This window comes from Leptonotus elevatus, chromosome 12 (assembly GCF_054856555.1).
Source record: "Leptonotus elevatus isolate MCC_2025b chromosome 12, RoL_Lele_1.0, whole genome shotgun sequence".
Taxonomy (NCBI): domain Eukaryota; kingdom Metazoa; phylum Chordata; class Actinopteri; order Syngnathiformes; family Syngnathidae; genus Leptonotus; species Leptonotus elevatus.
Genome location: NC_141250.1, coordinates 3,672,733 through 3,690,033, shown reverse-complemented (window position 1 = coordinate 3,690,033; position 17,301 = coordinate 3,672,733). Strand labels below are relative to the sequence as shown.

General features: G+C 39.6%; 1 protein-coding gene and 1 long non-coding RNA gene across 2 annotated transcripts; both read left to right on the top strand.

Moving 5' to 3' along the window:
• The first annotated feature begins 422 nt into the window (after positions 1 to 422).
• Positions 423 to 1,820, top strand: LOC147164275 (uncharacterized). The gene is made up of 2 exons (XR_015096700.1): positions 423 to 713; positions 1,151 to 1,820. It is a non-coding gene; the product is annotated as an uncharacterized LOC147164275 (long non-coding RNA).
• A 5,876-nt stretch (positions 1,821 to 7,696) lies between these two features.
• On the top strand, positions 7,697 to 14,159 carry trim45 (tripartite motif containing 45). Its single transcript, XM_086091319.1, has 8 exons — positions 7,697 to 8,366; positions 9,561 to 9,849; positions 9,910 to 10,055; positions 11,080 to 11,396; positions 11,508 to 11,637; positions 11,880 to 11,994; positions 13,427 to 13,553; positions 13,740 to 14,159. Exons 1-8 carry the CDS (start codon positions 7,900 to 7,902, stop codon positions 13,892 to 13,894), a joined length of 1,746 nt encoding a protein of 581 aa, XP_085947445.1. The 5' UTR covers positions 7,697 to 7,899; the 3' UTR covers positions 13,895 to 14,159.
• The last annotated feature ends 3,142 nt before the right edge of the window (positions 14,160 to 17,301 follow it).

Below are 17,301 nucleotides of genomic sequence, written 5' to 3'. Positions count from 1 at the left end.
TACCTGTTTCTTATTAGGACCTTACTCTGACTGCAATTAAAATTAAAACAAATATCATGTAGCAATTTCCACTTATATTTTGAAGTATATTTTAATTCAGCTATCATTGGGTACATGCTACAAGTTGGAGTCTTCAGGAAGAGTTTATTAAAATTCGGAGTGAGAGTTACAAATTCCGACACATTCTGTGTACCTTAAACGCATCAGTAGTTGGAGCAGAAGCTATACACAAGCTCCATTATGGAGGTAAATATGGTGCAAAACTAACTTGTAAAAAATGTTTGTACCTGTAGAAAAAAGTCTAAATTTGTATCTGTAAAAGTCGTGATTTGTACCTGTCAAATAAATTCTACCTGTAAAAAAAATATTTGTATCTGTAAAAGTTGTAATTTGTACCTGTAGAAATGACAACTTGTAGTCAAAGAAGTCGCCACTAGGTGTCACAAGTGGTTTTTCTGCTGCTGTCCAGTCACGTGACTTTTGCACCAAATCTCTCGCTACGTCACGTTTTTATCATTAATATGCACAAATCCGAAATTCCAAACAAACTGATTAGCCACACCAGTTTACGCGTCATTTTGGAAGAAGAGGACGTCCCGGGCGTGAACATTTCAACATGGTTCAATATACAAACACCGAGTGGAACAGCTTAAACGTTGGTTGACATGCAGAGTACTCAAAGTGGGCAGAAAGAAAGACGTTTTAGTATGAAGGTAAGATTTATTGTACGATCATAGCTCGTAATCCGGTGCTTGCTAGCTCATCTCATGTTGTTAATTGTCACAAAAACTGAACACATTGAAGTCGCGATTTTTATTTCAAGATTTGAGTAACATATTCAAGTGTCTGTACTACGACTTACTATCATAATAAAATGAAAACAAAAGTTTTTACTGCAAGTTCATCTTTAAGCCGCTACAGGTATTTTAACCTCATCCCTTTATCCTCTGTATTTAATCATTTTTAAATTATTTATTATTATTTAAATATTGTCTATTCTGCTTTTGAAATGCTAGTCTATCCGTATCACTAAGATGTGAGCAGTGTCACTGTCACCTAGCTACTTTAACAAAAGTAACTAGTTCAAATGTTAGTTGATTTATTTTTAATTAAATGAGAATCTCATCAGTTTCAAAATCTTGCTCAAAAGGTGGAGACAACTGCTGGAGACACTGCTGAAGCATCAGTGAAAAGGATGACCCACTCCATCAGCAAGCAGCCAAGAGACAGGAGATGACACCTGGGGGGTATTCCATCAAGCTGGATTAAGGAAAAAACTTTTATTTCGCAGATCTTCTGCTGATGTGAATGTAGCAGGCGGAGGTCCCCTTCCCCACCTGTGGCAGTGGCCTTAAACTTTTTTTTTCTGGTGGCTACAATAATGGGCAACATATATTTACAGCTCAACACCTATTTAGTCTTATTTTTTATATATTGTTATAGGCTACTTGCCGACTTGTTGCCATGATCGCTTTTGGCTACTGTTGAAATGTAATAGTGAAGAATGAATATGTAGATCAATTTGAAATGCTTTACATTAAATCAATAATTAATAACACTATTAATGTGAAATACGCATCTAACATGAAACAATTATAACTTATACATTTAGTCTGTCTGCTTTTTTTTTTTTTTGCCAATGATATTTCCCTCGTCTTATTGTAAGCAGCAGTATTGCCTTTTTTGGTGAGTCTTGAATTCCTCATACAGCTCCATCAATAACTTTTTTTCTGTTTGTGAGAAGAATACTGTTCTCGTTTTGGATGGATGCAGAAATGGCTCTTCTGGACATCAAATAAAACATTTCAAATCATGCACAATCTTGTTAATTGAATGATACATGTTGTTATTTGATCTGACTATTTCAAATAACTCAATATGGATAAATTGTACTCCTTTAACATTTCAAACTCAAAATTGGAAGACATTTAGAAAGCATAATTTCTTCACTTTCCCAAAGGTGATTGCAGTGAAATTCTCTCAGAACAGTAACCAGTGTATCAAGGATTCTCATTTGTTGGACTTCACAGCCATATTGAAGCAGGTTTGATGTCACACCATGGGCCACCGTCTAGAGATGGATCAAGAAGTAGCTTTGATTGACTGCATGCTGGCATCTGTGCAAACAGAATGGTTGGGTCAGCATATTAATGCAATAAAAAAATTATCATAGCTTCCTCGCTGGGTCATTATCAAAACACAGCCACTGACATTATACGTAATCGGTTAAACTTTATCTTGTTAGCCAGAAAAAAACAAAGATTTTGTCACATCTTAATATCAGAAATAGTGGTAATACTGATAGACACAGACATTGTTCATAAACAAAAGACTAAGGCCACTGCCACAGGTGGGGGAGGGGACCTCCGCCTGCTACATTCACATCAGCAGAAGATCTGCGAAATAAAACTGTATTTTCCTTAATCCGGCTTGATGGAATACCCCCCAGGTGTCATCTCCTGTCTCTTGACTGCTTGCTGATGGAGTGAGTCATCCCTTTCACTGATGCTTCAGCAGTGTCTGCAGCAGTTGTTTTTGATTTTGAAACTTAATTAATTAAAAATAAATAAACTAACATTTGACCTAGTTACTTTTGTTAAAGTAGCTAGGTGACAGTGACACTGCTCACATCTTAGTGATACAGATAGACTAGCATTTCAAAAGCAGAATAGACAATATTTAAATAAGAGTAATGTTACATTGGAAAATTTAACTCAAGTAGAAATTAAAAGTGCAGAAAAATTACTTGCACAAATATTTGAGTACTGTGAGTGATGAGTAAACTAAGAGTGTAAGAGCGTCTTTTTTTAACTGTTTGCAAAGCATACATTGCAAAAATACTGACATTTATCAAGAAATTGTAATATTCAAAATAAAATGATTAAATACAGAGGATAAAGGGTTGAGGTTAAAATACCTGGAGCGGGTTAAAGATTCACCCGCAGTAAAACCTTTTTGTTTTCATTTTATTATGATAGTAAGAGTACAGATACTTGAATATAATGTTCGTCAAATACAAGTAGCTGAGTACTGTCCACGTTTGGTTATAGGTTGAGGTCATCTTGTAAAACATTCAATAGGGTTCTGTAGCTCTATAGTAATGTTCACATCTAAGCACTAAGCAGCAGTTTATGAGGTATTTTTAGATTATTATTATTATTTTTACAGGTACAAGCTATTGATCGTATGTTTACAGTGGTAAGCTTCAAATCTTGAAATAAAAATCGTGACTTCAATGTGTTCAGTTTTCGTGACAATTAACAACATGAGATGAGCTAGCTAGCACCGGATTACAAACTATGATCGTACAATAAATCTTACCTTCATACTAAAACTTCTTTCTTTCTGCCCACTTTGAGTGTTCTGCATGTCAACCAACGTTTATGCTGTTCCACACGGTGTTTGTAAATTGGACCATGGTAAATTTTTCACGCTTGGGACGTCCTCTTCTTCCAAAATGACACGTAAACTGGTGTGGCTACTCTGTCTGTTTGGAATTTCGGAATTGTGCATATTAATGATAAAAACGTGGCGTCATTTGAGTTCAACCCACTGTCGTTCACTCAACCAATGAGGTTGAGCTTTAGCCCGCCCAAATCCTCCAGAGCCCGCCCTCTTCTTCTACGAGTACAAATCACGGTGCTCTACGAGTACGAATCAGTTTTGCACCATTTGTAGCGAGATATTTGGTGCAAAACTCGCGTGACTGGACAGCAGCAGAAAAAACACTTGTGACTCCTAGTGGCGACTTCTTTGACTACAAGTTGTCATTTCTACAGGTACAAATCACAACTTTTAGAGATACAAATTAACACTTTTTTGTACAGGTACAGATTTATTTTGTACAGGTACAAATCATGACTTTTACAGGTACAAAAAAACTTTTTCCAGATACAAAAACATTTTTTACAGGTACAAATCACGAATTTTACATATACAAATTTTTACTTTTTTTCTACAGGAACAAACATTTTTTACAAGTTAGTTTTGCACCATATTTACCTCCATACTCCATGTCCGTCCCAATAGAAGAGGAACGTTAGTTTTACCAGAGATTTTTGCTGCAGCGAAAGTGGATGGGAAAGATAGTGTTTTTTATGAAACTGAGGGGGACATCTTCCACGCAACCTCAGAGCCAATTTAGCCAAGTGCGCCCAAATGTCATACTTCATCGGAGTTGCGAGGCTGATTACAACTCGTGTCACTACATTTCAATTGAAGCTAGACTAGCACGCAGTTATGCTCTGTGATCATGGCTACAAGATCTATCAAAAGGCATTTGTTTTGCTTAGGTTTTCTGCATTATATGACCTTGGCTTTTGTTTACTGTGAGTGAGACTAGTGATGTGTCGGTCGCGAACAAACCGGTTCTGAGAGCCGGATCTTTGACGTGAGCGACGGGAGCCGCTTTTTTTTTTCTCTCTCTTTTTTCTCTCTCTAAAGCTATGGAGGTAAATTTGGTGCAAAACTAACTTGTGCAAAAAATTTGTACCTGTAGAAAAAAGTCTAAATTTGTATCTGTAAAAGTCGTGATTTGTATCTGTAAAAAAAATGTGTGCCTGTAAAAAAAAAATTTGTGTCTGTAAAAGAAATTTGTACCTGTAAAAAAAAAATGTGTATGTGTAAAACAAATTTGTATCTGTAAAAACAAATTTGTACCTGTAAAAGTCATGATTTGTATCTGTACAAAAAAATTTTTGTACCTGTACAAAAAGTATAAATTTGTATCTGTAAAAGTTGCGATTTGTACCTGTAGAAATGACAACTTGTAGTCAAAGAAGTCGCCACTAGGAGTCACAAGTGGTTTTTCTGCTGCTGTTCAGTGACGTGAGTTTTGCCCCATTTGTCGCGCTACGAATGGAGCAAAACTAATTTGTACTTGTAGAGCGCCTGATTTGTACTTGTAAAGAAGGGGGCGGGCTCTGGTGTAATGAAGGGTTGTTTTGACCAATCAAGTGAGAAGGATTTGAGCGGATTGGAGCGCAACCTCATTGGTTTAGCGAACGACGGTGGCGGGACTCGCGGAAGGATACAAGCAGGACACATCGTCGCCAACCAACATACATATTAAGAATACTTCTTAATATGTATGTTGAGGAAGAATACGTCAGTATTCTTAATATGTATGTTGAGGAAGAATACTTCAGTCGACTGAAGTATTCTTAATATGTATGTTGGTTGGCGACGATATGTCCTGCTTGTATCCTTCCGCGAGTCCCGCCACCGTCGTTCGCTAAACCAATGAGGTTGCGCTCCAATCCGCTCAAATCCTTCTCACTTGATTGGTCAAAACAACCCTTCATTACACCAGAGCCCGCCCCCTTCTTTACAAGTACAAATCAGGCGCTCTACAAGTACAAATTAGTTTTGCTCCATTCGTAGCGCGACAAATGGGGCAAAACTCACGTCACTGAACAGCAGCAGAAAAACCACTTGTGACTCCTAGTGGCGACTTCTTTGACTACAAGTTGTCATTTCTACAGGTACAAATCGCAACTTTTACAGATACAAATTTATACTTTTTGTACAGGTACAAAATTTTTTTTGTACAGATACAAATCATGACTTTTACAGGTACAAATTTGTTTTTACAGATACAAATTTGTTTTACACATGCACATTTTTTTTTTACAGGTACAAATTTATTTTACAGACACAAATTTTTTTTTTACAGGCACACATTTTTTTTACAGATACAAATCACGACTTTTACAGATACAAATTTAGACTTTTTTCTACAGGTACAAATTTTTTGCACAAGTTAGTTTTGCACCAAATTTACCTCCATATAAAGCCGCATTTGATTGGCGAGTATGTGTGTGTGTGTGTGACGTCTCTGTGTCTGCGCTCAGCGCTGAGCAGCAGAGGGGGGAGGGGCACACGACAGCACGCTGCAAGCAGTCACACACACTCGAACGCGAACGGGAGGGAGGAGACGAGAGAGGAGGAGGAGAGCGCTTGTATAAACGGAAAGGTTAAAAAAAACTGTTAAAAAATGAGTGACAAGAGAAAACGCAGCAATATATGGACACATTTCAATACAACAACTGACAAAACTAACGCAGAGTGTAAAGTCTGCAAGACTAAAATTTCATATCGGGGAGGCTCTACAAACAATTTACACCGGCACATGAGAACTACTCATCCTTTAGTTCAATTGGAGGAAACAAGGCAAATAAATGAACCTGATAATGAAGGTGCTACTGCAACTGTTGCTGCTGCGGCTGCAGTGTCTTCAGCATCATCCAGTGCACCACCACAACAACGGAAAATTACAACCCAGAGCTCTCTGGGCCAATTTTTGCAAAAGTCAATGACTCCAGCAAGACAGAAGGCAATTGATGAAGAACTGGCTAAAATGATTGCATGTGATTTCCAACCATTTTCAGTTGTGGAGGACAAAGGATTCAGAAGGTTTATTCATTCACTCAATCCAATCTATGCAATTCCAAGTAGGAAAACACTCTCCCAAAAAATCATCCCAGGCCTGTATGACAGAGAACGTGCTTCACTGCAAGAGAGGGTTAAAAAAGCCACAGCAGTTTGTCTAACAACGGACAGCTGGACTTCCAGAACCACCACATCCTACTTGTCAGTTACATGTCACTTTGTTGAAAGTTTCAAAATGGTGTCCTGTCTTCTGGATTGTTTTGAGTTCAGTGAGAGACACACTTCTGACAACTTAGCTGAGGAGCTGCGCAAAGTGGCAAAAAAGTGGGGCGTGGACAACAAAGTGGTTTGCTGTGTTAGTGACAATGCAGCTAACATAACCAAAGCAATTATTTAAGTTCATTTGTAAATAGTTAAATGTCTAATTTGTTTGCTTTCTATTTTCTTTTTTTTTATAACTGTCGAGTTTATAAATAAAAGTGTATTTTATACAACAAACATTTGATATAGTGCAATTTTTTCACATTAGTAATTCATATTGCGCATAGTTTTAAATTGTTGTTGGTAATATATTTATTTAAGCGACAAAAAATCAAAAGAGCCATTTGGGAGCCGAAAGAGCCGGTTCTTTTTAGTGAGCTGAACCAAAAGAGCCGGTTCCCTAAAAAGAGCCGGAATTCCCATCACTAAGTGAGAGTAGGTAAATACAAACGTAGCGAGGTGTAGTGGTGCGCGACCTGGCAGAATGGGGCGCGTCTCGTAGTATGACGTCATCCAAGGATAACGTAATAATAATTTGTTTTATGTAGATTATATTGTTGAATTTTAGTTTTGAAAGGCAGCAAAAGTACTTTCACAAACCTTTTTTAAATGTAAAAGAAAGAAAGAAAGAAATGAACAAAGGGGCACTTTGGGCATCAGTGCCACAAGGGCATGCATATAAATCGCATATGCCTGAGGTCACCATATTTTAAATCAAAGCTTATAAAAACGTAAGCTTAACAAAGTCCCACTAAAATGAAATATAAAAAATAAATATATATATTTTTTTAACTACACAACTCACTTTGGAAAAGGTCAGCAGTTGTGTGTAATGCTGCATGACATAATATACAGTAATACCGTACATTTTGTACAATCTGTGTAAATACAGTAAGAAAAGTTGCTTAATTCGGTCGTGCCAGTAGATGGGGCCGGTCTGGGCATGTTTGCACTTTGCAGTGAATATGAGGGTCCCTAAAAGTATTCGGACCGCCCTTGCTGGACCCTGGCGCCCTTCCATTGGCCCACCGATGAAGAGGTGTCGTATGTCCCATTGGAGCCATTAAAGCGCCAAGGAGTGCATTCCGTTGGGATTTTAACTATTGAGGTAAAAAGTCAATAATGTGTTTTTATTTTGATGGCAAAGTTTCACGTGAGTGACTGTGGACATAACAAAGACTCGAGTCTTCAGCATTGACTTCTTTTGAACCGAATTGATCTCGAAATTTGTTTTTTTCGGCACCAACAATGTCAGGAGAAAAAGATCATCCGGAACAGCTGACAACAACTTCGGCAAACGTAAAAGGCGCACAGCCGGTGAACCCCAGGGCGGTTTGTAGCGTGTGTAAACGCTTGTACCGAGAGCCTAAAATCCTGCCGTGCCTGCACACCTTCTGTCTGGACTGTATCAGCCAGTTGGAGCCCTTCCACCGATATGGCCCAGAACAGGAGGGCGGGGACGGAGAAACTACGAAAGAGAAAGCAGCACGGGTCAATGTCACGGTTCTCTGCCCCGACTGTGACTCCGAAGTGGACCTTCCGCCGTCGGGGCCTGCCGGACTGAGCACCGACCACCTGGCGTTGGACGATGTGTTTCTAGAGACCCTGGTTAGCAACGGAGCGCTTGGGTGTGACTTGTGCGGCGACGGACGGGCTGAGAGCCGCTGTGAGGTCTGCTGTGTCAACTTGTGCGAGTTTTGTTTTAAAGCGCACAGGTACGTCTTCTTTCACGACGATTTACTTCCGCTTTACTTTCTTCTTCTAGGGTGTATAGTACTTCCGCGTTAAGTTTTTTTTTTTAAAGACAAGCTTTATTGAAAAACTTAATTACAATAATCAAACTAGACACAATAAAGCACAACACCTGTTAATAAATAGTCACATAACATTATTAAATATTAGTACAAAATGAGAACCTTAAGAGCACTAAGGTGAAATGATTCATGTTCAGTGGAGATGTTCTAATGATGGTGACCCTTTCCCAAATTTAGTCAGTTTTAAGAATTATGATAGTGTGCAAAATTCATCAAGAAATTAGTTGGGGTTTTTATCACATGTAACTTGGTGAGTGTTTAAATAATGCAGGTTTACAACAAGTCCAAACATGACATCCTGATCAATATCATCTGAGCCTGAGCAACTGTGATGTCATTTTCAGTCGATGGCAAAATGGCCGACCCCTGTCCCTGAGATGGCTATAAATGGGTGGATTTTGCTGCTTAACTCATATTCCACAAATGAAATAGTAATCAGAATGTCGTGTTTAGATTAATGGGGGCACATAAAACATATTGTAAAGAAAATGTTTGGGTTTACAGTACTTCCCCATTAAGGATGCTTTCATGAGAGAGAAAACAGATACTGCTCTCATTTAGCTGCTGTTGTACAACTTCAATAACAGTGTTAAATTACACCTATCTACAAAGTAACATTATTCCCGTAATACAGTAATGCCTTCATTGTTGGTTGAGCATTCATCAACATTAGTGTTTCCCAACCTTTGTTGAGGCACTTTATTTTGCATTAAAAAAAATCTCATGGCTCACCACCAAAGAAAAATATTATAGAAACTGTAATATATTAAAACAATAATAATCTTGTTTCCATTTAATTGCAAATTACTTACTCGCTCTGAAATTTTGATGTGTTTAATTGAATATGAATACAAAGCTATTATTGAGTTGTAGGCAACAGCTGGATACACTGCTTATTTGTACCTTCTGCCATCTGGTGGAAGAGCCTTTGATTGGTCAGCCTGTCACTTTACGTCACAGGTATACTGCTGCTGTAACAAGAATATTTGTAGTAATTTTTGGAATTGGTGCAATTGGATCATTTCCCACGGCTCACCTTATGTTCACTCGCGCACGGCACACTAATCTGACCTACTTTGATGCTGTCGTCCATAGGCGTCAGACCCGTACAGCGTCTCACTCCATTCAGCAATTGCAGGATCTCAAGTCCCGGGGTCACCTCTGCCGTCCCATCCTGTGTGCTCTCCATCCCGGCCAGGAGCTGCGCCTCTTCTGCCAGCCCTGCGACCTGTCAGTGTGCCTGGAATGCGCCGCAACGCTGCACTCGGAGCACCGCTGCTGTCCCACTCACGAAGTAATTGGCTGCCACAGTGACCGCATCAGGACGCTGGTCACTGTCCAACTGCGACCTCACCTTCAAAAACTGGAGCAGACACTGCAGAAGGTGTGACGAGTTGGGTTTGGCCCCCCCTGTTTCATTTGTAAACATTTACATCTTCTCTAGGTGGAAGTTTCCCAGGAGGCTTTGCAGATGAGAGTGGAGGACACAGCCAGTGAGGTGAGGACATTCGCTCGAGGATACGCCAGTGCGGTGGAAACTCATTGCCTGGCCCTGCTGCGTCGCCTGGAGGAGCTTCACCTTCAACGCAGGTATGATACCAGCATGATGATTATGGAGGACCAAAAATGCCTAAATAAATAAAAGTGAAAATAAAAATAGAAAAAAAAATACAAACAAACTATAAATGTAAATCAAAACAACAAAAAGTGTATATATACATAAAGTAAAAATATAAACATAAAAAATAAGACTCCAAAAATAAATATAAAATAAATGTGGCAATAAATACAAAATTAAAATATCCAAATATAATTAAATATCAATAAATAAAAAGGCTCTGCTGTCATATTTACAACCAGTTCAGGGTGTACCCCGCCTACTGCCCGAAGCCAGCTGGGATAGGCTCCAGCAACCCCCGCGACCCTTGTGAGGACAAGCGGTACAGAAAATGGATGGATGGATGGATGGATGTCATATTTATTTATTTGATGCTGCAGACGCTGTGAACATGAAATGCGTCATGAAATGTTATTCAAATGAGGGGGCGGTCCTAAGCGTGTCTTGGACTCCAGTTAAAAGCTGTTGGACAATTTGAATGCTTTTAACTCATTCCCACCCAGCCATTTTCACTGAAGCAAACCCCTTCGCTCCCGGCTGTTTTACTGGATTTTGACTGATTTTGCAAGGCCCACAGAATATTGTGTTCTATTGCTATAAAAAACATGGAACCTACCAAAAGAAAGATTTGAGTCTCTTCTTTCATCAGAAAAAAAAAGGTATATTTGTATCTCTTTCCGTTTTGCAGCAATTAGCATTAGAATATAGCTAAGTTTCTTCATTACTCACAAACCTATTTAAAACAGTGGGGAAATAAGCTTGTTGCAACATGGCCCTGGTTGATCTCTTATACTCTGCTGCCACCTGCTGGCCGTTTTTGTAATAATTACCATTGCTTTAAGCAACGTCTTCAGGTCAGAGACTACATCATAGCCTTCTGTATAAAAAAACGTATAAATAAGTTTTTGGGACCATGACAATATTTAAAATAGAAAGTTTTTATGCGTTTTGAGGAGCAAAGTAGTTAATTTAGGGGGCATTCCCTTTTTATGGCAGGAACCAGTTGCTTCTGCAGAGGGCACAGCTGCAGCAGGTTCTGTTAGACATCCGGGCAGGCGTGGAATTCGCCAACAGGCTGCTGAGCTGTGGCTCGGATGCCGAGATCCTCAGTGCTAAGGGGGTGACGCTGAGGAGGTTGAGCAGCCTGGCGGAGAGCAGCTGCGATGGTCAGCTGGCGGCGCTTGTCCCCGACGACGGCGGCAGTATCCGTTTTGATCCCCGGGGACAGGCAGGTGATCTGAGCGGGTTCCCAGTCGTAGGCGTGATCCATTTTAAGGCCCTGGACCCCAACAAGTGCACTATAGATGGAGAAGGTGAGCAGTCAGGAGTCTTCCTGGTTAAAGTTGTGGTGTAATGGGTATAATAAATTACAAATTAAAAAAAATAAAAAATACACCCGGCCCCACCCATCACCTTGTCCACAGGTCTCCAGCAGGCCAATGAGGGCCAGCAGGCTCACTTCACCCTGGTTTGCAGAGACTCCGCCGGGGACCAGATGGCACGTGGCGGGGATCACGTCCTGGTCAGCATCGTCCACAGAGAGAAGAAGAACTGGTGAGAACATGTGGACTGTCTGTCCATCCATCCTTTCAAACAGTTAGCTAATCAGCAAGCATTGCATGAAGCCTGATAATGATCCTCACCTGTGTTGGCTGAGGAGAACATGGAAAACAGGTTGGATAGGGGTCCTCGAGGACCGGGGTTAAGGACCACTGTATTAAGCAATGTTAAGAGTAGTTCATGTGGGTTTTGACATATGCGGCATTTTGTTAAAGGAACGGTACTTTTTCTTTTAGCGTGGTGGAAAGCACAGTGCTGGACAACAACGATGGCTCTTACAAAGTTTCCTACACACCCGATGAGGCAGGAATGTACTCCGTGTGGGTTTGTGTCAAAGCTCAACATGTGAAGGTACATGAACCCAAGTCACTGATTTAAGTGTAACTACTGTATGTACTGTTTTATTAAACATGGGGTGGAAATTGGCATTCCGTTGTTTTGTATGCTGTATATCGTCGCTGCTATATGAAAAACACGTATGTCCATTTTTTATTTTTTTTATATGTTTTTGAGATGTCTGCATTCAGTTTCATCCCAAAAATGTAAACGATGACAAAAATGGAAATAAGTGTTTTTCACACATAGCAGCGACGATCTCACTACTCTTTTCCATATATTTTCTAGCATATCGTCGCTGCTATGTGAAAAAACGTATGTCCTTTTTTTCCCAATTTTTTATGTTTGTTATGTTTCGGTTCTGTGGGGGTTGAGGTTTTGTTTGTTATGGGGGTTCTTGTTGTTTTTGTCTGTGGTTGTTGTTTTTGTCTGTGGTTGTTGTTTTTGTCATGTGTTCCGGGTTTCTTCCCTTGTCTCGTTATGTCTAACCACATCCAGGTGTATTTAGTTTGTTGTGTATGTCCAGTCAGTGTGGGAGCGTTGTCGACATTTTGTGTGGAAGTTCGTGTGTCTCGTCTCGTCAAAGCTAAGCCTTTGTCGCAGTCAAGTCTTTGTCACAACCAAGTCTTTGTCACAGCCATGCTTTCGTCTTAGTTAAGTTTTTGTCACATTTAAGTCGTCTTCGTCACAGCCAAGCCATAGCCCCAGCCAAGTAATAGCCACTCCACAGCAAGTCTAGGCAAATCAGGACCTGTCAAGTCACGTCCTGTCCAGTCATGGCAACCAGTATAGTCACATCCTGTCCAGTCCAGTCACATCTTGTTCAGTCATGGCGACCAGTCCAGTCACGTCCAGTCATGGCGACCAGTCCAGTCACGTCCAGTCATGGCGACCAGTCCAGTCACGTCCAGTCATGGCAACTAGTCCAGTCCTGTCCAGTCATGGCAACTAGCCCAGTCCTGTTCAGTCATGGCGACCAGTCCAGTCCTGTCCCGTCAATTCATGGTTGTCTGCTCACCGTTTTCCATATGGTTCATTAAAGCGCCACGCATTGCACTTGATTCCTGTTTCGCTGCGTTATTCTCCTGCATTTGGGTCCGCCATCCCTCAACCAACCATGTCCACCCTAACAATGTTTTGGGATGTCTGCATTCAGTTTCATCCCAAAAACATAAAAATGTAAAAGATGACCAAATTTGACATAAGTGTTTTTCACATAGCAGCGACGATATGTTATAAAATTTATTCAAAAGAGTAGTGAGAAAGAAACTCATAAAAGGTAAATGTGAAAAAAGGATTGTTATACAACATCATCATCATCAACACCCTATTGTTTTTTTTCATGATAAATTAGCCTAAGGAGCTGAGGTCAGCAACCCAACACCTTGACGCCTATAAGAATCAATACTAGTTTGGTTCATAGAGCGACTTGTGTCCTGTCCTGTAGGGCTCTCCGTTTGTTTTGAACGTGACAAAAAAGCTGAGGCATCACACTGGAATGTTCCACTGCTGCTCCTTCTGCTCCAGTGGAGGAGCCAAGGAGGCTCGATGCGGCTGTCCAGGAACTATGCCCGGTACGAGGAGACCCAAACATTATAGTAATCCTTTCACAATCAATAACATCTAGACCATTTTTTAATGACAAATAGTTTGAATTAGTGCTATGCCATCCATCTTGTCTTTTTTTTTTTAAATAGTTTCTTTTTTCAGCTCATGTGAATTTTTGATTTGATGTGATGACTTTGTGTTTGTGTGTGCAGGAGGATTTCAAGGGTGCGGTCACAGCCACAAGGGTCATCCTGGAAAGCCACACTGGTCGTGTTGTGGCAGCACTACGGAGAAGTCCGAGTGTTTACCCGCCAGTGTGATCAAAGCCGTCTCAGCGGGGAAACACTTACGCACCGTCGAGCTCTGAGTTTGGACTATGTGATCGATGACGGGTCCGGGATGGGAAGTCTGTCTGCTTGACTGAGTGGCCAGTAAGCCTTTATTAAGTGCCTTTATTCTATAACAACATTGTCTTTGACCTTGAAGTAATGCAACAAACAGTCAATTGAATGTGCCAAAAACACAAAACAAAAAATGCCATTACTATTGCAAACTGTTCTGTAAAATGCTGGCTGATTTATTTACCGGTAATCAACTTCAGAGAGGGTGAGCCATCCATGAGAGCGAAAAACCTTTATTTGTACAATTGTAGTTTGTTTCAGGCTGGCATCTGAGATTATGTGGTTCTGCTGTTGGGCTTAGTAAGTAACTCTTTCATGTGTGAATGGTAACTTATGTGCTGTGATACACCATTTTTCACCAGTTTTTTTTTTTGTAAGTGAATGACGTACGTGGTGAGAAAGTACCTTCATTATAAATTTTCATATACTAACAAAAGTCATGGTTTATCAATGTATTTTTACTACTTTGACATCATATTGATTTAAAAATGTTAAATAAGTATTAACTCAGTATTTTAAGATGTATTCTATGGTTCTTACAACTGCTGACACATATGATGCCATGCTGTTTACAAGCTCTCCTTCTTTGCCTTAGCATGACTATACAATGTCATTTTTTTATGACAAATGTATTAGAACTATGAGAAATTTTCTACAATGAATCCAGCTGTTGCTAAATGCTGCAATAAATGTTATTACACATCGTACAATTATCCAATATGCATGCTTATTCCACTGAAATTACTGTATAATGTACATTGTAAAAAACAATCAAGTGTATGTCTTTTGTACGATGATATATTACTATTACTACTGAACTAAACTGTTTACCCTTGTGAAAGCGGTTTGGATGATGATGATGATGATGATGATTTAGGCCACTTTAACCTATACTGTTCTGTTATCCGAGCCATTTGTATCAAATGGGTGGCAAATTCCCTTTCTAAATGAATCACGCATTCTTTCCTTGTTATACCACCAGATAGCCGGATTTTATTTATTTTTTTCCTCTGCCTGCTCATGTTCCACCATCATATTGTCGGCTCCCAACTGTCTATTTAAATTTTCTGTACATTTGACACAGTAAATCTAAAAAAAAAAACACATGAGAATGACTTCAGAGCAGTTAGTGTGATAATAAACATGAAACCAGAACTGGAATGTACCATAAATCCTCACAAAACCCGGAAGTTAAGTTATAGTGGTGCGCATCAACTTCCGATGCCTTTCACGGCGACTGGAACAATGCTGCAGGCGAAAAATAAAAGTATTGTACTGGGATGCTCGTCCTGCGTTTTAAACTTTATTAAAGCCCCCTTACATTTCTATTCACTCGTTTCCCTTGCAACACGACGGAAACTAAAACAGATGTGAATTTGAACGATTTGGCGGCTGGAAAGGCCACATTTTATTAGGAAAGAGCAGCACGCACATCTGCAATATAGCATTCACCTCCGAGGAAGTCGTGTTGGACCAATCGTAAACAAACAAAAATAATGTCATTCATCTTTCAAAACTGGTTTATTGTATTGGTTTTAAAAATGCAACAATTTACTGTTTTGGTAATTCATTTATGCCACTTTTCCAACTCAAACCACTTTACATTTCGACTACTCATTCACCTTCTGATGACACAGCATCCAGAGTTGAGTACCGTTTGCTCAACATGGTCACAAACAGGATTGAACCCACAATCTGAGGTATACCAGATGACCACTCTACTACTGGGCCACACCGCGGCTGTTTTTAGCGATTTTATGTCGTTCAAAACAAAACAAAAAATGCAAATGAATTACAGCAATTTTGCCCGTATGAGTTCCGGGCGTGTTATGTCTACTTGTTTTGCATATATATTGTTCCCATAATGCATTGTGTGGCGCAGTTAATGAAGTTATAGGATGTTAATCCATGTCATAGTGTCTGTGTATTTACCAATAGATGAATGTGTGTCATATTCAGCACGTGTATGTTTGATTAATGTTGGTCCCTGTTTTAATTGCTTTTAATTTTTTCAACAAACTGTAACTTTAGGTTGTGCGTAAACTAATGACATCCAGGTCAATTATGTGATTGCATACCTCATTTGAGGGCTGCTTGTGGGATTACGAATTTATATAATTTGATTTCTTCGTTCTGGTTAATTTGTAGTGGTTTAATTATCTCTGGTACGAAAACGTATTGCTACCACACGAAAAAAAAAAAAAACAAGCGCCGGTTAACATGATAATTTTCACGTTTTCACATGATCATTTCAAAAATTATCATGTTAAAACGTGATATTCTTGTTTTTGTTTTTCTTGATGTGGCAGCAATACGCTTCCGTACTCTGGCACCACCAAGTGGACATTAAGTAAATCGGCATGCAAGGATGAGGTTTTGTTGTGTCAATTTTGGATTAGGATTACACTCACTGCGACATGAAATTCACTTGGAAAGGACAATGCAGGAATTGTGTTTGTGTTGTCGTGGGAATTTTTTTTTACTTCCACTAAAAGTTTTAATTTATTCATTCTAAATAAAAAAAATATATAGGTTTTTCGACTGTTTTTGGTGTTAAGTCTTTTCTTTTTTGAGAAAGAATTTCTTCACTGACATCAAAAAGATGCCACAGTTTGCTGCCAAGCGCAACAAACATGCACAATAACTTAATATATAAAGTTGATATTATGCTCACATGCCATAACTCCAATCAGGAAGGCCGGAGCCTGGATCGGTACTCACAACCTCTGCACAGGGAGGCTGCCGTGCTAACCAGTTAGCCACAACTCCACCTGTACAGAAACTAATTATATATGATAGATTAATATATAATTGTAATTGCTCTGCTCAGGTCACTATGAACAAATCAGTCAAGTGCACACATTATTAAAATTACGACTGTATTTGTGTTTGTGCTTCTGTTGTGGAAAAACGGTAAACCTCCGTGTTTTGTTGCAGACATTGCTGCTTGAGCCACTTACTGAACCGGTCACGGGTTACGGCTGGTTTCGAGGATTCGGCCGTCATCAACTACATACATCAATGCAACATTTTCTTAGTGCGCGCTTCAAATACTCGCTCGGTACACGCATTGAAGACTCAGCACAGATGACACGTCACTATTAATTGGTCCGAAATTACTCTTGAAATGAAAATTTTAGGCCTTTTTTACAGTGTTGGTATCATTTGACTATCCACTTGTGACAAAAAAAAAAGAGTGTTTTTAAACACTATTTTTATAAGTGTCTGCCCTGTTGCTTTAAATCTTTCTTTGAATTGTGGGTAATTTCCTTTTGCTAAAGGTGGAATACAAGCACATTTCCTAAACATTGGTCGAATTCGAAAGCTCCTATCCTCCAAGTCAGTGGTTCTCAAATGGGAATACGTTAAGCGA

Bases quoted from the DNA above. Each gene is read 5' to 3' on its own strand.
- trim45 (XM_086091319.1), top strand. From the start codon at position 7,900: ATGTCAGGAGAAAAAGATCATCCGGAACAGCTGACAACAACTTCGGCA. The intron at 11,397-11,507 runs GTGAGCAGTCAG...CCTTGTCCACAG, and splicing joins GTGCACTATAGATGGAGAAG to GTCTCCAGCAGGCCAATGAG. The intron at 11,995-13,426 runs GTACATGAACCC...CCTGTCCTGTAG, and splicing joins TCAAAGCTCAACATGTGAAG to GGCTCTCCGTTTGTTTTGAA.